The sequence below is a fragment of the Anomaloglossus baeobatrachus genome, chromosome 10 (genome assembly GCF_048569485.1).
Source record: "Anomaloglossus baeobatrachus isolate aAnoBae1 chromosome 10, aAnoBae1.hap1, whole genome shotgun sequence".
Lineage (NCBI taxonomy): Eukaryota > Metazoa > Chordata > Amphibia > Anura > Aromobatidae > Anomaloglossus > Anomaloglossus baeobatrachus.
The window spans coordinates 47,056,919-47,080,094 of record NC_134362.1 but is presented as its reverse complement, the minus strand read 5'-3'; the positions used below and the strand labels follow the sequence as shown (position 1 = coordinate 47,080,094).

General features: G+C 48.8%; 1 protein-coding gene across 1 annotated transcript in view; it reads left to right on the top strand.

The window, feature by feature from the left end:
- Nucleotides 1–23,176, top strand: part of ROM1 (retinal outer segment membrane protein 1) — a 31,148-nt gene that overhangs the window by 5,644 nt on the left and 2,328 nt on the right. Inside the window, exon 2 of the mRNA XM_075325735.1 lies at nucleotides 368–614. Within this exon, the coding sequence (XP_075181850.1) occupies nucleotides 368–614 (247 nt within the window). The remainder of the gene's footprint in view (nucleotides 1–367; nucleotides 615–23,176) is intronic.

Here is a 23,176-nt window from a genome sequence, read left to right as displayed (position 1 = left end):
ACATTGACTTTCAGGTTCCTCATTTTACTGTTAATCCCATTAGGAGGGCCGGTTGCCAGAAACACCAGGTCTGCTTTGTCTGGCAGCCCTGGGAATGTAAATTCAGCCCTGTTATTTCAATAGACGTTAGACGTGCTATACTATGACATTTGACTGCATGTCAATAATATAACTATGTCTGTTACTAAAATTTGCAAATGAGGAAGTGGAAAAATGGCTATCTCCGCTATGTGGCAGAGAAACCCTATTGTGCAATTTGTCAATATTTGTAGACTGTTACTATAGGAACTAAAGCAGATTTTGAAGCCTCTTACATCATTTGCTTCCATTTAACATTGTCCCCTAATTTCTACCTTTTATTGTTCAGCCGCATTAAGAGCAATGTGGACGGCAGATACCTGATGGACGGCGTCCCATTTAGCTGTTGTAACCCAAGCTCTCCCAGACCTTGTATCCAAATGCAAATCACCAATAATTCAGCCCATTACAGCTACAACTACCAGTCTGATGAACTGAACATTTGGGTGAAAGGCTGCCGGGAAGTCCTGTTAAGCTACTACACTGGAATTATGGCCACAAATGGGGCGGCTGTAACCTTATATTTCCTTATTCAGGTAAGAAATGCATTATCAGCCCCTGATAACAATGTAGACAAAAACCCCAAACTTCTCATAGTTAAAGGGGCTCTCCAAGAATAGCGAAAATCTAAATAACGAAAAGGAAATGTCCAAAATACTTTTAATTAGAAAATCACGCTCATTTTGTCTATATACCTATAATTATATAATACTATAAAATAAAAATGGACCCCGTCTTGCTACACTGACAAACACCAGTCCTAGAATGTTATGACAGAAGCCTGTGAGCATGTGCAGTAGTAAGCTCTACCCCCATCCTTCATGTGCTGTGATCCCAGTGGCTATTCTGATCACCTTGTCAATCTGATCTAATACTGAAGATATCAAGCGTGCTGAGGTAAAAAAAAAGGCCATTCACACTGCTGTCCATTCCAGTCTAATACTGATATCTCCATTATTAGATCAGATAGACAAGGTGGACAGCAGTGTGAGCAGCCTCTTCTTACCTCAGCATTACCAGTATCTAGAGTGTTATATCAAATAGTGTGGAAAGAAATGTGAGCAGCTCCTTTTTAACTCAGCATCACTGATATCTCCAGTATTAGATCACTTAGAGAGGGTTGACAGCAGTGTGAACAGACTTCTATTACCTTGGTCCCCCTGGTATCTCCAGAAATTAGATTACACAGACAGGGAGGACAGTAGTGTGAGCTGCCTCTTCTTATCTCAGTGCCCCTGGTATCTCCAGCATTAGGCCAGATATACAGCAGTGTGATCAGCCTCTTCTTACCTCAGCATACATGGTATCTACAGTATTAGATCAATTAGACAGGGTGGACAGCAGTGTGAGCAGTCTCTTCTTACATCAGGACACCTGGTATCTTCACGAATAGAACATATAGACTGAGTGAACAGCAGTGTGAACAGCCTCTTCTTACCTCAGCACACCTGGTATCTCCAGTATTAGATCATATAGACAGAGTGGACAGCAGTGTGAGCAGCCTCTTCTAATATCAGTACATCTGGTATCTCCAGTATAAGATCAGATAGGCAGGGTGGACATCAGTGTGAGCAACCTCTTCCTACTTATCCACCCCTGGAATCTCTAGTATTAGATCAGATAGACACAATGTGGAGAGCAGTGTGAGCATTCGCTTCTTACTTCAGCACTCCTGGTATCTCAACTATTTGATCAGAAACAGGGTGGTCGACAGTGTAAGCAGCCTCTTCTTTCCTCAGCATCCCTGATATATCAAGTATTTGATCAGATACTGGGTGGACAGCAGTGTGAGCAATCTCTTCATGCCTCGGCACTAAATTCAGAATCTCCACTGGGATGACATCTTCCTACAAATGGGAAATTATTGCCTCCACAGAAAAAATAAGTCTGAGTTTCAAATTGTCAGAAATGTATTTACACTGACATTTCCTTTTTATTTTATTTTTTTTTCTATTTCTGGAGAACTCATGTAAATAAATTCCCAAAGGTTTATATACAATTTCAGATTATGATGTAAACAAGATGTTGCTGCATGAAACAGTAAATTAAAAGCAGAATAATCTTTTTTTTTTTTTTTTTTTTTTACCTTTTTTGCTTTTCCCGAATAAAGTATCGCTATCTAGCTTTAAAGTTTTCACCACTTATAGGTAACACTGATTTAACTCTTTAGCTGACGCTAGACTGCGACCTCAGACTCCACACATGTCGCACCGTCGCATATTACAGGATCGCAATGTTACATTCTTAGCATAATGAGAGCAGGCTGCAAGTTGCCACAGCTGCAATGTGCAAATAAAAATCTGCTAGGAGCTAACAGAGGCGCTGCAGACTGCAAATAAAGGAATAATAATTTATTTTATTTCGCCACGTGTTTCGAGGACTGTGCTGTCCTCTTCCTCAGGTGCTCTTATAGCAGCCTGAGGAGGATGCACACCTTCCCTGTCACACGTGCAGACACTGTGCTCCACCAGCATCTGCAGATCTCTGTGTGCCAGTGTCTGAGTCCAGGCGATCACTGTAGTTGTGCAGGGGTGCACAACCATTGGGGTGAGTAGTACTTCTCATTTAATTTATGCTCACCACTTTTAGCAGGTTCACACAGGAAGACACCCTGTTTTTTTATTTTATTGCTACATGCAATAAAAATCTACTGGATTTCTCTTGACTTCGCTTTCATTATGTTGCAATTGTAGCATCACCATACTTTGGCCACGACATGTTTAAGGCCTCTTTCACACGTCCGTGTCTCCGGGACGTGTTTGGTCCGTTTCCTCACGTACCGAAGACACGGGCACACGTAGACCCATTAAAATCAATGGGTCTGCACTCAGGTGCACATTCTGCCATGGACCGTGTGTACGTGTGGAGCATACGTGTGCACGTGTGCTACACACGTAGACATGTCAGTTTTTCTCTGGCATCTTGGGTGTCATACAGAACACAAACGGGTCACACGTAACGCAAACGGACCACACGGATGTGTTCCGTGTGACACGCACCGGAGACAACACATGTGTCTGTGAGAAAAAACCCCCCAAAACTTTACTCACCTTCTCCTGCCCTGCTGTCACTGCCACTGCTGTCACTTGCGTCCGACCCCCGCTCATTATGCTCATTGCATATTCACTTCACTGCGGGCCGGAAGCAGCAGTAGCGGGGAGTCGGCAGGACCGGAGACCGAAGATCAGCACCACGGACAGCGACGTCAGGGGCTGGTGAGCAGAAAGTTCCCATTCTCCGTGATAACACACAGAGAACACACGTGTGCCATAAACACGGCTCACAGAGGGCAAAACGCACCTTTTGACACGTCCGTGAAAAACGTGCGTGGTTTTTCATGGACGTGTGAAAGAGGCCTAAGATAAGGACGCTGTGCAGTACCAGCAGTGAAAGGGTCAGGCTGGTTTCAGACGTCCGTGTTTTAGGTTCGTGTGACATCAGTTTTTAAAACAGATGCCACATGTACCCATGTTATTACTTTCTGTTACTCACATGGACCGTGTGACCTCTCATGACCCTGCGCACACACACGTGGAGACATGTCCGTTTTTTCTCCGACAGCACGGGTGTCACACGGATCGCACACTGATGTGATCCATGTGACATCAGTGTGACACGTACCGGAGAAAACAAGGGTCTTTTTAATAAAAAGATTTTCTTTATTTACCTCTCTCCAGCGATGCTGTCTCCAGGTGGCTTTACACACTGCAACATCGCAAACGACATCGCTGTAACGTCACCGGTTTTGTCACGTAATAGCGACCTCCCCAGCGACATTGCAGTGTGTGAAACACATCAGCGACCTGGCCCCTGCTGTGAAGTTGCTGATCGCTACAAATCGTTCAGGACCATTCTTTGGTCCTTTGTTTCCCGCTGTGCAGCATGATCGCTAGAAAGTCTCAGTGTGTAAAGGGGACTTAAATGTGCAGGCAGCAGGAGCCGGCTTCTGCGGACACTGGTAACAACGGTAAACATCGGGTAACCAAGAAGCCCTGTCCTTGGTTACCCGATATTTGCCTTCGTTACCAGCCTCCGCTGCTCTCACTGTCAGTGCCGGCTCCTGCTCCTTGCACGTGTAGCAGAGTACACATCGGGTAATTAACCCGATGTGTGCTGTAATTGGAGAGCAGGTAGCCAGCGCTAAGCGGTGTGCGCGGCTCCCTGCTCTCTGCACGTGTAGTGTGGCGCCCTGGACAAGCCAGGGGCCACAGAGAACAACACCCACGCACCCCACACTCCCGGTCAGGCACACCTAAGTCAGACACAAAACCCTTGTTGCCTTCCTCCAGGGGCTGATGTTCACACCAGGGGGGTGGGCCAGGCGGTTGGCCCCGCCCACCGAGGAGTACACAGTCCTGGAGGCAGGAAAAGTAAGACAGTTTAGTTTAGTTGTGGAGTTTGAAGTTGGAGGAAGGAAAGTGTGGTAGTGGAGCAACTATCTGACAGCGTCCGGGTGTGTGGCCCGGGCGGTACAGCAAGGTTGGCAGACGGTGGTGACCGTCTGCAGGAGTGGCCTATCGGAGTCTACCGCAAGGACCGTGGATGGGCAGTGGCCTGGCGGTACCGGACCGGTACACAAAGAGAAGTCAGCACCATCTGGCAGGGGCTTACGGACCCCGGCAAGGCTAGGAGTCGCCGTGAATTTGCCAAATCCGTCAGCGAAGGGAACCTCCTGGGTTTCCCAGCAGCCAAGTCCCGACAGAAGGCAACAGTCCAACCGTGAGAGGGAAACACAGCCACCGCCAAGGCTACCGTTCCCAGGGCCAGAGCCTGCGGGCAAAAGGGGCTCCTCCAGCCCATATCCAAGCTGGGGAGCGGGTTACCGGTGGGAACCCATTGGAACCATCTACCGTACATAGGTGCAGGGAAAGGCAGTCACCATCAACCTGCCGGGAGAAACAACACCGCAGCCGTCTGTGGGACCCGTCCATCCAGCCGTGTGTTTTAACGAGAACTGTGTCCTCATCATTGGCTGAGTGAGTACCACCGTGCCGTGCGGCACAGCGCTGCTCCCGCGACCCTGCACCTCACCAGGCCCCGTAACCCACCTGCCATCCATCCCTACCCCATCACCGGGCCCCGGGACAACCAACCCCCCTACCCACGGAGGGGAGAACCAACATCCAAGCTGCTCCCTGTCACCGCTCCCAGGATCCCCGTCCAGAGCAGCGGTGGTGTCACCAATCTCACCACAACCGTGGGTGGCGTCACGGACAATTACCAAATCCCCCACCATCCAAACAATCTCCCTTTTCACTCACGGGCGAGGAGCGCCGCTCGAGTCCCCAGGATCCGGCCCACCGCTCGAGCCACCACCGAGTAGCGGCAGCCGCAGCAGCGTCCGGACCCGAGCAGTGGGAGAGCGTAGCGTCCCCTCCTCCGCCCGCGACATGTAGCTGCAGTACACATCGGGTAATTAACCCGATGTGTACTGTAGCTAGGAGAGCAGGGAGCTAGCGCTAAGCAGTGTGCGCTGCTCCCTGCTCTCTGCATGTGTAGCTGCGTGTGCTGGTAACCAAGGTAAATATCGGGTTGGTTACCCAATATTTACCTTAGTTACCAAGCGCAGCATCGCTTCAGTGCGTCACTGCTGGCTGGGGGCTGGTCACTGGTTGCTGGTGACAGCTCACCAGCAACCCGTGTAGCGATGCTCCAGCGATCCCTGCCAGGTCAGGTTGCTGGTGGGATCACTGGAGCGTCTGACTGTGTGACCTCTCACCAGCAACCTCCTAGCAACTTACCAGCGATCCCTATCAGGTTGGGATCGCTGGTGGGATCGCTGAAAGTCTCAGTGTGTAAAGGGGCCTTCCATCTCTGCTGCCTCCCGCTCCTTATCGCCTCTCATTATACTCACCGATTATTCAGTGCCCTGTGGAGCTGGAAGCGGGAGCAGCGCTGGGGACTTCAGTTCCGGGGACCGCATCGCTGGGTGAGTATACAGCAGAGTGTGTGTGCGTGTGTGTGTGTGTGTGTGCGCGTGTATATACATGCATGTGCGCTATGTGTGTGTATGTGCATGGTGTATCCATGTGTCTCTGCTATGTGTGTATACATATGTGTGTATATGTGCTCAGTGTATACTTGTGTCTGTGTGCTGGGTGTGTGTGTAGTGAGAACCTGGAAGCCGGAACATCGCGGGGACAGCAGCGGGGACTCATCACAGTTCCCAATGAACTCTGATGAACTCGTGAAGCTGTAGCGTGGGTGTCGCGGGGGTCATCAGGATGTCATCAGAGTTCATTGGCAACTCCGATGACCTCCTGGATGTCACTGTGCTGGAAGAATACTCACCTGTCCCCGCGGTACTGTCCTCAGCGGTGCTGTCCCCAGCGCTGCTCCGGCTTCCAGGTCCTGAGTGCTGTGAATAATCGATGAATATAATGAGCGGCGGTCAGGAGCGGGAGGCAGCAGAACCGGAGACAGCAGGTGAAATCTTTTTATTTCACAGACCCGTGTTTTCTCCTGTACCTGTCACACGTATGCTAACATGGGTGTCATATGTGTGCCACATGTATGACCATAACCATGCGTGTGACCGGTACCTGATTAAACACGGATGTCTGAAACCAGCCTCAAAGGGGATTTAATATGGGAGTATATATGAGGGTCCTCACACTAAAGGATTAGGAAATCTAGATATTTACTGCACCCGACCAAAAAGGTAGCGTACTGGGAGGTAATCACAATTGGTGCCTACTAAGGATGTGTTCACATTTGCACTGAAAGCTCATATGGATGATTCCATCAGATTTGAGGTGGGGTTTGTCTTATTGTCAGTATACAGCATTGAGTCGTGGTTTTAAACAAACAGCACTATAGAATTGAATTGATCCATACACACATCTGGATCCGTGAGACTCAGAGCAAGTCCCATTTTCATCTATTTTTTGTTCTGGTATTAAGCCATTAAAGTCTATGGCAATCTGTTAAAAATGCTGTATTTCAGAAATTAATCCAAGTTTCATTTGTTTTTTTTTGTTTTTTTAATGTTCTATTGTTAAAGAGTTTGGCCACAACTTTTACACTGATGACCTATAAAAAAGAAATCTTTATTTTTATATAGCGCTAACATATTCCACAGCGCTTTACATACATCAGGAACATTGTCCCCATTGGGGCTCACAATCTAGAGTCCCTATCTGTATGTCTTTGGAAAGTGGGAGGAAACCGGAGGAAACCCATGCAAACATGGGGAGAACATACAAACGTCTTGCAGATGGTGTCCTTGATGGGATTGGAACCCAGGACCCCAGCGCTGCAAGACTGCAGTGCTAACCACTGAGCCACCGTGCCACCCACAAGGATATGTCATCAATGTCTGATCGGTCGGGATCGTCCCAGCACCCCCACCAATCAGATGTTGCTGCAGCAGGCAGCCGGAAATGCTCAGTCCCAGAGCTATCCGTTTTATGATAGCGTCCACGGACAGTTACCGTACATCTGTCCCCTATTGATTTGAATGGGAGGCGGATGTGCAGTACCTGGCCATGGCCACTATCAGTTAACGGAGCAGCTCCGGAACTGAGCATTTCCAACTGTTTGCTGCTGCCGCCGGTACTGAGAACAGCTGATTGTCAGGGGCACAGGGTGATCAGACATTGCCTATCCTTGGGATAGTTTATCAATCAATGTAAAAGTAGTGGACAACCTCTTTAACCCCTTCACGACCATGGGCGGATCTTTCCGTCATGGATCGTGTCCCGGTAAGCCCCGCCCCCTGCCGCGGGCAGGTGGCGTGGATCGGCACACATAGCTGTTTTCAACAGCTGACATGTGTGCCTACATGTTCCGAGTGGAATCGCATTCCACCCGGAACATTAACCCCTTAGATCTCGCTGCCAAAGTCTGGCAGCGAGATCTATATGCGCGCGGCCATGTTTTCTACTTACCGCCGCCCCCTCCGGACGTCATGTGAGTGATCACGTGACGTTCGGTGGTTGCCACCGTAGCACAGGGTCATGTGATGACGCCTGCTGCTAAGAAGTTTCACTTTCCTTTTTCCTCGGCACGGAGCAGAGGAAAAAAGAAAGTGACTATTTCTGCTGTTTACAGCGGTATAGCTGTGATCAGCAGATAGCGATCAGCGATCGGATTGCTGATCGCTATAGCCCCCTAGGGGGACTAGTAAAATAAAATAAAAAAAGTAAAAAAAAAGTTTTAAAAAATTAAAAAAAAACAAAAAACCTAAAAGTTCAAATCACCCTCCTTTCCCCCCATTGAAAATTAAAGGGTTAAAAAAAAAATAAATATACACATATTTGGTATCGCCGCGTTCAGAAATGCCGATCTATCAAAATATAAAATCAATTAATCTGACTGGTAAACGGCGTAGTGGCAAAAAAATTCCAAACGCCAAAATTACGTTTTTTGGTCGCCGCAAGTTTTACGCAAAATGCAATAACAGGTGATCAAAACGTAGCATCTGCGCAAAAATGCTACCATTAGAAACATCAGCTCGAGACGCAAAAAATAAGCCGTCACTGAGCCATAGATCCCAAAAAATGAGAACTCTACGGGTTTCGGAAAATGGCGCAAAACGTACGCCACTTTTATTGGACAAGCTTGTAAATTTTTTTTAACCCCTTAGATACAAGTAAACCTATACATGTTTGGTGTCTACAAACTCGCACCGACCTCAGGCATCATACCCACACATCAGTTTTACCATATAGTGAACACCGTGAATAAAAGATCCCAAAAACTATTGTGCCATCACACTTTTTTTGCAATTTTTCCACACTTGGAATTTTTTTGCTGCTTTCCAGTACACCATATGGTAAAACTTATGGTTTAATTTAAAAGTACAACTTGTCCTGCAAAAAACAAGCCCTCATATGGCAAGATTGATGGAAAAATAAAAAGTTATGGCTCTCGGAAGGAGGGGAGCAAAAAACAAAAACGCAAAAACGGAAAGTGCCCCGGGGCTGAAGGGGTTAAGTCACTGTGTAAAAAAGGTTCAGACATTCTGCCTTCTTCAGTTTTGAAAACAAATGAGAAGGAGTGGATGACGGGAGAAAAATTTTCAGTTTTAGGCCCCTTTCACACGTCAGTGATTCTGGTACGTTTGTGCTTTTTTTTAAACGTACCAGAATCACTGACATACGCAGACCCATTATAATGAATGGGTCTGCTCACACGTCAGTGATTTTTCACTGCACGTGTCTCCATGCGGCGTACCCGCGTGTGCGTGTTTGCCGCACGGAGATATGTCCATTTTTTTCTGGCATCACTGATGTTCCACGGACCACGCAGTGGTGTGGTCCGTGAAACACGTGCCAGAAAAAAACGTGCTTTTAAAATAAAAATCATTTTTACTCACCCGGCGTCCAGCGATGTCCTCTGCAGCCCGTTCTCCCTGCTGCTTCTGAGCCGGCTCATTACTGTCGCGCATATTCATTATGCGCGACACAGCCGACCCGGAAGCAGCTGCTGCGGGGGTCAGCACCGGCCGGATGCTGCGTTGCGGGAGGATTCAGCACCATGGACAGTGGGAGCGGGCACAGGTGAGTTGAATTCTAAGTGCAATCATGGGCCACGAACGGAGCCCGGATTGCACTTAGACAACCCACGTGTGCCGTGAATCACGGCACACGAAGGGACATGTGCGTGTTTTACACGCCAGTGAAAAACGTCAGTGTTTTTCACTGACGTGTGAAACGGGCCTTAAGCTGTATAGGAATAGACACGGATGTGTGGATGGGACCTAATTGGAAGCCACAACATAAATGTGAACAAAGGGATCCACCCATCGAAAATCAGCCTCTCAAGCCACCAGGACAGTTACAGATTCCCTATTATAATGTTCCTTTACATCTGTAGCATCAAACAGAAAAAGAATTTTAAAGGCTCTTCCGTCATCTCCAGAAAGTAACGCATGAAGCTTGATGAAGTTCCCGGGTCTGTGTGATGTCAATCAAGCCAGTATGGCTCCTTCCCGGTAACAGCTGTAGACAGGTTTAGGATCATAGCCTTCAAAGTCCTTTTTTTTTCCTGATGAAAGTGAAAGGTCTCTGGGAACCAGTTACCATCCTGCATAATTCATGGTGGGTTGTTGGGAGCGTAACGCGTGATGACAGGTCACCTTCATACATGCAGAATCGCTGTTTTGTTAGTCAGGCAAGGCCAATCATCAAGGATCACCATCTGTCTAGTGTGAGGTTCCTGACAACAACTCCCCATATGTCAACTTTTCCCCCGCACCTCGGTCAACATGGTTTTTTTAAGTTACCAGTGGAGTTAGATATCGATTACCTGTGTGTCGCTAAATATCGCAATCATCATAAAAGGGCTGACTTTATAGTGCTTGGCTTAGATCACACACTCAGGGTTACTTGGCAGCATTGATAAAAAAAAACCTTACTACGATTGAGCAATCACCCCCCGACTGTAACGTCTACACAAACCACATCCTGTATATTTAGGACTTTATCCTCAAAGCCTCTTTATCAGTAAAAAAAAAATGGACTGAAAAACACTGTTTATTAATTATATTGCTGTGTGTAAACCAGAGGAAAAAAAGATTTGTTCATGTAATTCACGTGTCCTATTATATTTTATGGGGTGATCCTGTCTGTTTGTTGTTTTTTTTCAGACTAATGCGGGCTTTACACGAGACGATCTATCGTGCGATGCATCGTCGGGGGTCACGGTTTTCGTGACGCACATCCGGCATCGTTCACGACGTCGTCTCGTGTGACACCTCCGAGCGACGCTGAATCGCTCACAAATCGTGAGTCGTGTACTCATCGGTAAGTTTTAAAATATTGTTTATTTTACATGGCGTCAGTTGTTCATCGTACCCGGGGTAGCACACATTGCTCTGTGTGACACCCCGGGAATGATGAACACAGCTTACCTGCGTTCCAGCTATGCGGAAGGAAGGAGGTGGGCGGGATGTTTACGTCCCGCTCATCTCCGCCCCTCCGCTTCTATTGACCGGCGGCTGTGTGACTTCACTGTGACACCGAACGTCCCTCCCCCTTCAGGAAGTGGAAGTTCGCCGCCCACAGCGAGGTCGCTCAGCAGGTAAGTACGTGTGACGGCGGTTTAATGACTTTGTGCGACATGGGCAGCGATTTGCCCGTGACGCACAAACGCCGGGGGCGGGTACAATCGCTCGTGCAATCGCACAATAGATCGTACCGTGTAAAGCCCGCATTAGGCCTTGTTCTGAAATCGGTGATTTTTCTGTTAGGCTACTTTCACACTTCAGTCTTTTCCCATCAGTCACAATCCATCGCCTTGAGAAAATACGTTTTTTTTTCCCATAGATTCAGTTTTTTCCCCATAGACTTGTATTAACGACGGATTGCGACTGATGGGCTTGCGTTGCATCCGCCGCGTGACGGATCAGTCGTGGAATGACTGACCGTTGGGCGGAAGGAACTGACACTGTAGGGCCATGTGCGCACGTTGCGTTTTTTCATGCGTTTCCGCAGCGTTTTGAGCTGCGGCGTTTTAATGCAAAATTGCATGCGTTTTGATTTTCAGGCAAAGTCTATGGAAAATAGGGCTTTCTTGTGCGCATGATGCTGTTAAAAACGCTGCGTTTTAGTCGCCTAAAATTTGTCAAAATCTCTGCGTTTGAAGAAGCAACATGTCAATTGTTTTTGCCATTTTGGCAGCGTTTTGCTAACATTTAAGTCAATGAGAATCACCAAAACGCATCCTTAAAGAAATTTGTAGCGTTTGACATGCTTTTTTTATGCTAAATGCATGCTTTTTGGACAAAATCAAAGCATGCGTTTTTGGCATTATAGTGAGGTCAAGAGGTTTCCATTTGCCCACAAATCCATTCCGACTTCAAAACATGAGTCAAACAATACTTTTACTTAATTATGAACATAATTAATAAATCTCATTAATCATTTTCGGTAAAATGTCATTATAGTGTATGAATTAATGGTTATTATTTATTTATTTATTTTTTTTACATTTTTTCATACTGTTTGAATTGTCAAACTTTATTTAGTAGTGTCTTTGTATTGAAAACGCATCTCAATTTAAGCACTGAAAATGCATGTAAAACGCGGTCAAAACGCGGAAAAAACGCTATAAAAATGCTTGCGTATTTCCAGCGTTTATATGGTCAAAACCAAATTTGACAATGACAAATTCTGCCAGAGGATGCATTCATTTCTGCAAGATACTGAACGCAACGTGCGCACATGGCCATAGGCTTTGCTGGGGAAGCAAAGTCATGCAGTTTTGAGCCCAAAAACGCACAAAAACGCACCCGAAAAACGCACTGTGCGCACAAAGCTTTAGGCCCCCTTCACATGTTAGTAATTCTGGCACGACTGACATCCGTTTTCACATGTACCGGAGACACAGACATATGCAGACCCATTAATATCAATGGGTCTGCGCACACATCAGTTTGTTCACAAGGATCATGTGTCCGAATGGAGAACACACGTGTCCAAGTATTCCTTTTTCTCTGATCGTGCTGACTTCACACACTGATGTGATCTGTGTGACACGTACCAGAAAAAAACATGTATCTTTTAAATAAAATGATTTTCTATACTCACCTGTCTCCAGTGCTGCTGTCACCTGCTTCTGGGTCCCACTCATTATGCTCATACATATTCAGTGCACTGCAGACACGGAAGCAGCAGCGCCGGAGACATCAGCACCAGTGACAAGTAAGTATAGAAGTACATGCAGTCTGTGTGCTAAAATGATTTTCTATACTCACCTGTCTCCAGCGCTGCTGTCACCTGCTTCTGGGTCCCACTCATTATGCTCATACATATTCAGTGCACTGCAGACATGGAAGCAGCAGCGCCGGAGACATCAGCACCAGTGACAAGTAAGTATAGAAGTACATGCAGTCTGTGTGCTAAAATGATTTTCTATACTCACCTGTCTCCAGCGCTGCTGTCACCTGCTTCTGGGTCCCGCTCATTGTGCTCATACATATTCACTGCACTGCAGACCCGGAAGCAGCAGCAGCACCGAAGACATCAGCACCAGGGACAGTTAAGTATAGAAGTACATGCTGCCCTTGTGATAAAATAATTTTCTATACTCACCTGTCTCCAGCACTGCTGCCACCTGCTTCTGGGTCCCACTCATTATGCCCATGCATATTCACTGCATCGCAGACCCGGAGACAGCAGCACAAAGGACAGGTAAGTATAAAAGTACATGCTGTCCATGTGCTATCTGGATGTGACACAGATAGCACAGGGATGGCACACAGATGGGCCACACGCACCTTCAACACGGCCGTGCAAAACATGAACGTTTTTCATGGACGTGTGAAGGTGGCCTAAATAAGTGTCCATTTTTATTCCCGTCACGGATCAAACTCAGCAATGCAAGTCAATGGTTCAGTGAAAAAGACAGCACCCTGATGGCATTTGTGCATTATGTGTGTGCTGTCTGTTTTTCTCTGACTGATAGAAGTTTGAGAACGTTGCACCAATTTTTTTTTGTTTTTTTTTTGCAGACAAGAAAAATTATTTAAATACTAATGGTAAAAAAAAAATGCCCTTTTTTTGCAATACAAGAAAAATCACCGAATTCTGAATGAGGCTTTACAAGTGATTTCCAACACAAATCTTATCCATCGTCCCATTTCATGTAGCTATCGGGAGTTTTCCCTCTATGGTTTCTCCAAAGTAAGATTCCCTACTGTGAAAGAGTGCCTATTAAATAAATGACTTGCTATATATGACCTCTTTAGGGTGCATCCATACGCTGCTGCTGACTACGTGGTCAAAACCGTACCCCACCTGCAATGAGCCAATGACTGTTTTGGTTTTTACACATTTGAAGGGATAAGCAGGGGTATGAACACATGGCCAGCTGCAGCATTCACTACAGATCAAGTCCTCTTCCTATCTCTAGAAAGGCAATATGCATATTTATTTTCACAGAGGAACATTGCATGGCCTATAAGGCCAGTTTCAGACGTCCATGTTTAATCAGGTACAAGCCACACACATGGTTATGGTCATACGGGTGTCATCTGTGTTTGCATATGTGTGACACGTACCGAAGAAAACACGGGTCTGTGAAATAAAAAGATTTTCTATATTCACCTGTATCCAGCGCTGTTTTCTTTGACTCTTCTGCCTCCCAATCCTGACCGCCGCTCTTTATATTCATTGATTATTCACCGCACAAGGAACTGAAAGCTGAAGCAGCGCGGGGACAGCATCACGGTGACAGGTGAGTATTCAGCAAGCCGTGTGTGCGCAATGACGTCCAGGAGGTCATCAGAGTTCCCAATGAACTCTGATGACCTCCTGATGACACCCCCACGACACCCGTGCTACAGCGAGTGTCAGGACGGTTACTTCACGGGTTCATCAGAGTTCACTGGGAACTCCAATGACCTCCTGGACGTCACTGCACACACACTGCTTGCTGGATACTCACCTGTCACCGGCGATGCTGTCCCTGGCGATGCTGTCCCTGCGATGCTCCGGCTTCTAGCTCCTCAGTGCAGTGAATAATCAATGAAAATAATGAGCGGCGGTCAGAAGCGGGAGGCAGCAGAGCCAAAGACATCAGTGCTGGATACATGTGAATATAGAAAATCTTTTTATTTAAAAGACCCGTGTTTTCTCCAGTACATGTCACACTGATGTCACACGGATCACATCAGTGTGTGGTGCGTGTGACACTTGTGCTGCCGCAGAAAAAACGGACATGTCTCCATGTGTGTGTGTGGAGCCACGAGGGGTCACACGGTCTGTGTGAAAACGTGTGTGTAACTTTATAGAATAACATGGGTACACGTGTTAAAAATGGATATCACACGTACCTGAAACATGGACGTCTGAAACCGGCCTAAGTCTCCTTACACTGGCAGGTCATTGTCCACAAAGTGAGCTGTTTCCCCTTACACCCTAGTCACAAACCTCTCAAACAGCCAGGTAAGGATTCTTGCTTTGCACTGATGATTGGGAAGAAGGGAATTTTGTTTACTTACCGTAAATTCCTTTTCTTCTAGCTCCTATTGGGAGACCTAGACAATTGGGTGTATAGCTTCTGCCTCCGGAGGCCACACAAAGTATTACACTGAAAAGTGTAACCCCTCCCCTCTGCCTATACACCCTCCCGTGCATCACGGGCTCCTCAGTTTTGGTGCAAAAGCAGGAAGGAGGAAACCTATAAATTGGTCTAAGGTAAATTCAATCCGAAGGATGTTCGGAGAACTGAAGACCATGAACCAAAGAACAATTCAACATGAACAACATGTGTACACAAAAGAACAACCAGCCCGAAGGGAACAGGGGCGGGAGCTGGGTCTCCCAATAGGAGCTAGAAGAAAAGGAATTTACGGTAAGTAAACAAAATTCCCTTCTTCTTTGTCGCTCCATTGGGAGACCCAGACAATTGGGACGTCCAAAAGCAGTCCCTGGGTGGGTAAAAGAATACCTCAATAAAAGAGAGCCGAAAACGGCCCCTTCCTACAGGTGGGCAATCGCCGCCTGAAGGACTCGCCTACCTAGACTGGCATCTGCCGAAGCATAGGTATGCACTTGATAGTGTTTTGTGAAGGTGTGCAGACTAAACCAGGTAGCTGCCTGACACACCTGCTGAGCCGTAGCCCGGTGTCGCAATGCCCAGGACGCACCCACGGCTCTGGTAGAATGGGCTTTCAGCCCCGAAGGAAGAGGAAGCCCCGAAGAACGGTAGGCTTCAAGAATCGGTTCCTTGATCCACCGAGCCAGAGTTGACTTGGAAGCCTGCGAACCCTTACGCTGGCCAGCGACCAGGACAAAGAGCGCATCTGAATGGCGCAGGGGCGCCGTGCGAGACACGTAGAGCCGGAGTGCTCTCACTAGATCTAATGAGTGCAAATCCTTTTCACATTGGTGAACTGGATGAGGGCAAAATGACGGTAAGGAGATATCCTGATTGAGATGAAAAGGAGATACCACCTTAGGAAGAAATTCCGGAACAGGACGCAGAACCACCTTATCCTGGTGAAAAACCAGGAAGGGGGATTTGCATGACAGCGCTGCAAGCTCCGACACTCTTCGGAGTGAGGTAATTGCCACAAGAAATGCCACCTTCTGCGAAAGACGTGATAAAGAGACATCCCTCAGCGGCTCGAAAGGTGGTTTTTGAAGAGCCATTAGCACCCTGTTAAGGTCCCAGGGTTCCAGCGGACGCTTGTAGGGTGGAACTATGTGGCAAACTCCCTGCAGGAACGTGCGGACCTGCGGAAGCCTTGCCAGGCGCTTTTGAAAAAATACTGAGAGCGCCGATACTTGTCCCTTGAGAGAGCCGAGTGACAAACCCTTGTCCATTCCGGATTGAAGGAATGAAAGAAAAATGGGTAAGGCAAAAGGCCAGGGAGTAAAACCCTTATCAGAGCACCAGGACAAAAAGATCCGCCACGACCTGTAATAGATCTTGGCGGACGTTGGTTTCCTGGCCTGTCTCATAGTGGCAATGACATCCTGAGATACCCCCGACGACGCTAGGAGCCAGGACTCAATGGCCACACAGTCAGGTTGAGGGCCGCAGAATTCAGATGGAAAAACGCCCCTTGTGACAGCAGGTCTGTGCGGTCTGGAAGCACCCACGGCTGACCCACCGTGAGATGCCACAGATCCGGGTACCACGACCGCCTCGGCCAATCTGGAGCGACGAGAATGGCGCGACGACAGTCGGATCTGATCTTGCGTAACACTCTGGGCAACATCGCCAGAGGAGGAAACACATAAGGGAGTCGAAACTGCGACCAATCCTGAACTAACGCGTCCGCCGCCAGAGCTCTGTGATCTTGAGACCGTGCCATGAAGGCCGGGACCTTGTGGTTGTGCCGTGACGCCATGAGATCGACGTCCGGCGTTCCCCAGCGGCGACAGATCTCTTGAAACACGTCTGGGTGAAGGGACCATTCCCCCGCATCCATGCCCTGACGACTGAGAAAATCTGCTTCCCAGTTTTCTACGCCCGGGATGTGAACTGCGGAGATGGTGGAGGCTGTGGCTTCCACCCACAGCAGAATCCGCCGGACTTCCTGGAAGGCTTGACGGCTGCGCGTGCTGCCCTGGTGGTTGATGTACGCGACCGCCGTGGCGTTGTCCGACTGTTTGCGGATCTGCCTGCCCTCTAGCCACCGATGGAAAGCCAATAGGGCTAGATACACTGCCCTTCTCTCCAGAACATTGATCTGAAGGGAAGACTCTATCGGAGTCCAGGTTCCCTGAGCCCTGTGGTGGAGAAAAACCGCTCCCCACCCTGACAGGCTCGCGTCCGTCGTGACCACAGCCCAGGATGGGGGCAGGAAGGATTTTCCCTGCGATAGAGAAGTGGGAAGAAACCACCACTGAAGAGAGGTTTTGGCTGCAAGGGAAAGAGAGACGTTCCTGTCGAGGGACGTCGACCTCCTGTCCCATTTACGGAGAATGTCCCATTGGAGTCGGCGCAGATGCAACTGCGCGAAGGGCACTGCCTCCATTGCTGCCACCATCTTCCCCAGGAAGTGCATGAGTCGCCTCAAGGGGTGTGACTGACCCCGAAGAAGAGTTTGAACCCCTGTCTGCAGCGAAAGCTGTTTGTCCAGCAGTAGCTTGACTAACGCTGACTGTGTATGAAACTCCATCCCGAGGTAAGTCAGTGATTGGGTCGGTGTCAACTTGGACTTTGGGAAGTTGATGAGCCACCCGAACTGCTGGAGAGTCGCCAGAGCGACGGTCAGGCTGTGTTGACACGCCACCCGGGAGGGTGCCCTGACTAGGAGATCGTCTAAGTAAGGGATCACCGAGTGGCCCTGAGAGTGTAGGACCGCCACAACGGATGCCATGACTTTGGTGAAGACCTGTGGGGCTGTCGCCAGGCCGAAAGGCAGTGCCACGAACTGAAGGTGTTCGTCCCCGATGGCGAAACGCAGGAAGCGTTGATGTTCGGGTGCGATCGGCACATGGAGATAAGCATCCTTGATGTCGATTGATGCTAGGAAGTCTCCTTGTGACATCGAAGCGATGACCGAGCGGAGAGATTCCATCCGAAACCTTCTGGTGCTCACATGCCTGTTGAGCAGTTTGAGGTCCAGAACGGGACGGAATGATCCGCCCTTCTTTGGCACCACGAACAAGTTGGAGTAGAAGCCGTGACCATGTTCCTGAGGGGGAACGGGAATCACCACTCCTTCTGTCTTCAGAACGCCCACAGCCTGAAAAAGTGCGCCGGCCCGAGAGGGGGGCGGAGATGTTCTGAAGAAGCGAGTCGGAGGACGAGAGCTGAACTCTATCCTGTAACCGTGAGACAGAATGTCTCTCACCCATCGGTCTTGGACATGTGGCCACCAGGCGTCGCAAAAGCGGGAGAGCCTGCCACCGACCGAGGATGCGGTTCGGGGAGGCCGAAAGTCATGAGGAGGCCGCCTTGGAGGCAGTGCCTCCGGCGGTTTTTTGGGGGCGTGACTTAGACCGCCACGCATAGGAGTTTCTCTGGCCTTTCTCTGGCCTGTTGGACGAAGAGGATTGGGACTTGGCTGAGGGCCGAAAGGACCGAAACCTCGGTTGTACTTTCCGTTGCTGAGGTCTCTTCGGTTTGGACTGGGGTAAGGACAAGTCATTTCCCTTGGATTCCTTAATAATCTCATCCAATCGTTCGCCAAACAATCGGTCGCCAGAAAACGGCAAACCGGTTAAGAACTTCTTGGAAGCAGAATCTGCCTTCCATTCGCTTAGCCACATGGCCCTGCGGACTGCCACAGAATTAGCGGATGCCACCGCTGTACGGCTAGCAGAGTCCAGGACGGCGTTCATGGCGTAGGACGAAAAAGCCGACGCCTGAGAAGTCAAGGACGCAACTTGCGGAGCAGAGGTACGTGTGACCGCATTAATCTCAGACAGACAAGCTGAGATAGCTTGGAGTGCCCACACGGCTGCAAAGGCCGGGGCAAAGGACGCGCCTGTGGCTTCATAGATGGATTTCACCAGGAGCTCTATCTGCCTGTCAGTAGCATCCTTGAGCGATGAGCCATCCGCAACCGATACTACAGATCTAGCCGCCAGTCTAGAGACTGGAGGATCCACCTTGGGACATTGAGCCCAACCCTTAACTACGTCAGAGGGGAAGGGGTAACGTGTGTCATTAAGGCGCTTAGTAAAGCGCTTGTCCGGAAATGCTCTGTGCTTCTGGACAGCATCTCTGAAGTTAGAGTGATCGAAAAACGCACTGCGTGTACGTTTGGGAAACCTAAACTGGTGTTTCTCCTGCTGCGAAGCCGACTCCTCTATAGGTGGAGGTGGGGGAGAAAGATCTAGCACCTGGTTGATGGACGATATAAGATCATTTACTAAGGCGTCCCCCTCAGGTGTATCAAGATTGAGGGCAACGTCAGGGTCAGAGCCCTGAGCTGCGACGTCCGCCTCGTCCTCCAGAGAGTCCTCAAGCTGAGACCCCGAGCAGCGTGAGGAAGTCGGGGAAGATTCCCAGCGAGCCCGCTTAGCCGGTCTGGGACTGTGGTCCGTGCAGGAGTCCTCCACGTGAGACCTAGAGGCCACCCCGGGAGCGCGCTGCGGCGCAGACCGAGAGGGGCCTGGAGGCGATGATCCAACAGTGCCCGGGGCCTGTGTAAGGACCGGTCTGGACTGCAAGGCTTCTAGTAGCTTGGCAGACCATTTGTCCATAGACTGAGCCATGGATTGTGAAAGTGACTCAGAGAGTTTCTCAGCAAAAACTGCAAACTCTGTCCCTGCCGCCTGGACAGTGGAAGCAGGAGGGTCTGCCTGAGCCGAGGGGCCCACTAGTGACCGAGGCTCCGGCTGAGCAAGTGCAACAGGGGTCGAGCATTGCTCACAGTGAGGGTAGGTGGAACCCGCAGGTAACATAGCCCCACAAGAGGTACAGGTTGCAAAAAAACCCTTTGCCTTAGCGCCCTTGCTCCTTGTGGACGACATGCTGTTGTCTCCTAGGAGAGAGATCACTGAGGGTATATAGCCAAAGGTAAACAACCCGGCCGAACAGAAAGAAATATATACATATATATATATATTCCGGCACCCTAGGGGGACCAGCACCGGGTGACCGGTGTGGCTTACCGATCGCCCAAAGCGGAGTGTGTGTCCACCAGATTCCCTGCCTTAGGTCTCCCAGAGCTGCAGAGCTCATTCCTGAAAATCCTCCACCGGCAGAATGTGTGTAAAAATGGCTGCTGGAGCTCTCAGGGGAGGAGGGAGCCATGGGCGGCGACTAGAAAAGTGCGGGAATCTGGGGCCCCACAGTGATCAGTGAGGGGGGGAGGAAACATAAAGTATGCTCCAGCCCTCACTGCCGACGTCAGGTCGGCCGTCCCGCCCTTACCCCTGACTGGCAGGCCCGGGGGCGGGAGTTATGGTACTAGGCCGCAATGAAGCCGGGGACTAAATTTAATACCGCGGCCGACAAACAGGCTCGGTCGGCGCGGAAGTCCCGGTCTTCACAAACCAGCAGCTGCTGCAGCGTCCGTGAAACAAGCGCTCCATGCACAGTCCCCATGGGGACACAGAGTACCTTATAGATGCAGGGCCCTGTCCCTGAGGATACATAGACTCCTGTCCGGCAGATTCCCACAGGGGCTGCGGAGGGAGCCCGGTCCCAGTAAATGGACGACCGGTCAGGATCCCACTTCTCCCAGAGCCTCTAAGGGATGGTGAAGGAAAACGGCATGTGGCTCCAGCCTCTGTACCCGCAATGGGTACCTCAACCTTAACAGCACCGCCGACGTAGTGGGGTGAGAAGGGAGCATGCCGGGGGCCCCGTGGGGGCCCTCTTTTCTTCCAACCGATAAAATCAGCAGCTGCTGCTGACTAAAATGGGAATGCATGAGTGGATGTGTGCCTCCTTCCACACAAAGCATAAAACTGAGGAGCCCGTGATGCACGGGAGGGTGTATAGGCAGAGGGGAGGGGTTACACTTTTTCAGTGTAATACTTTGTGTGGCCTCCGGAGGCAGCACCCAATTGTCTGGGTCTCCCAATGGAGCGACAAAGAAAAACCCTGAAACATGTGTCCGTAAATAGAGATTCTGACACTGAGTGGACACAAATAAATAAGGAATTTAGTTCAGCTCACAACTCCAAAGCAGGTATCTCCAACTTCTGGTCCGGTGCACGGAACAAGTGGTGTGGCTTCCACAGCTGAAAGATCAGTCACATCAAGAGGAGGACGGGAGAAGAGAAGATCCAGCGCCGACGTAATAAAAAAATTCTTTATTCAAAATTCATAAAAAAGGTAATTCCAACCAAGTGCAGAATATACCGTATTTACGCTTGACGCGTTTCGGAGAAAGTAGACTCCTTATTCATAAGTTGCTTATGAATAAGGAGTCTACTTTCTCCGAAAAGCGTCAAGCGTAAATACATTCTGCACTTGGTTGGAATTACCTTTTTTATGAATTTTGAATAAAGAATTTTTTTATTACGTCGGCGCTGGATCTTCTCTCCTCCCCTCCTCCTCTTGATGTGACTGACACTGAGTGGCACGGTGGCTCAGTGGTTAGCATTGCAGTCTTGCAGCGCTGGGGTCCTGAGTTCAAATCCCACCAAGGACAACATCTGCAAGGAGTTTGTATGTTCTCCTTGTGTTTGTGTGGGTTTCCTCCCACACTCCAAAAAGACATAGATATGGAAATTAGATTGTGAGCCCCAATGGGGACAGAGTTGCCAATGTATGTAAAGTGCTGTGGAATTAATATAAGTGAATAAATATATTATTATATTGACATGTAGCAAGGAATATTAGTCAATATTGACTTTTAGGATTGCTACTTCCAATAGATGGCACTAGAGTCCAAATCCTCTTCTTCGAGGCTATTTATATAGAAAAAATAGATTCCATGATGCAAAAAAAAGCCAAATAGCAATAATGATTCTCTGTTATCAGTTTCACAAGTCTCACAATGCTGCAGAAGTGAATGATCCAGCGAGAGGAGACCACGTGGGATGGTGTATTAGTACATGGGTGGAGTGTGGCTTTAAATTGGAAAGGCATTATAAATAAAGCACAGACCACTTGGCCTTCCCAGGCCTTGGAGACTTCACCCGCCAAGTATCATTTTTACTTTTCCCGTATAATAATAATGTGGCACATATCCAGACTACAGATATTTTCATGGCGCTGCATTGTGAGTACATGTTGTACAAATCGATATACGATTGCTGTGTTTGGCCGCTGACAGACAAACGTGCAGTACAAGTTCCAACAGTTTATTACAATTAGTCATGGCTGTACAGGGATACTGGGACGAGTGCGCGAGCTCCGAGCTAGAAATCTCACTAGAGCCACTTTTGAAAATAAATACGGTAGTACGTTACCACGATGGTGTAAATGCAAAATACCAAACTTCTGAATTGGTGCCTAGTGGACACTGAATATTATTGTATGGAAAGTATCTTGTTGAAGGGGTAACTAAAATGTTTGTAAATAAATAAAAAAAAAAATATATGTATTTTTTTTTAGACGTGATGAGCGAGCACTACCATGCTCAGCACCTGTAACTAGTGATGAGCAGGCACTACCATGCTCAGTACTCGTAACTAGTGATGAGCGGGCACTACCATGCTCAGTACTCGTAACTAGTGATGAGCGGGCACTACCATGCTCGGGTGCTCAGTACTCGTAACTAGTGATGAGCGGGCACTACCATGCTCGGGTGCTCAGTACTCGTAACTAGTGAGGAGCGGGCACTACCATGTTCGGGTGCTCAGTACTCGTAACTAGTGATGAGTGAGCACTACCATGCTCGGGTGCTCGGTACTCGTAACTAGTGATGGGCGGGCACTACCATGCTCGGGTGCTCAGTACTGGTAACTAGTGATGAGTGAGCACTACCATGCTCGGGTGCTCAGTACTCGTAACTAGTGATGAGCGGGCACTACCATGCTCGGGTGCTCTGTACTCGTAACTAGTGATGAGCGAGCACTACTGTGACGCCCCTGGACTATTCAGGGTGTCACAGGGTACTGCACTATCTGCTCTTTGGTGCAATATTCAACCCCTCATGGTTCTGGGTTCCCAACATGTGGTACTGCCTCCATCAGCATCCAAAATCCCAACTACACCTCACACCACACCCTGTCAGGCACACCAGTGGGCTGCTGAGCTGGAATAGGGCCACCCACCTAGGGTTCAGGCA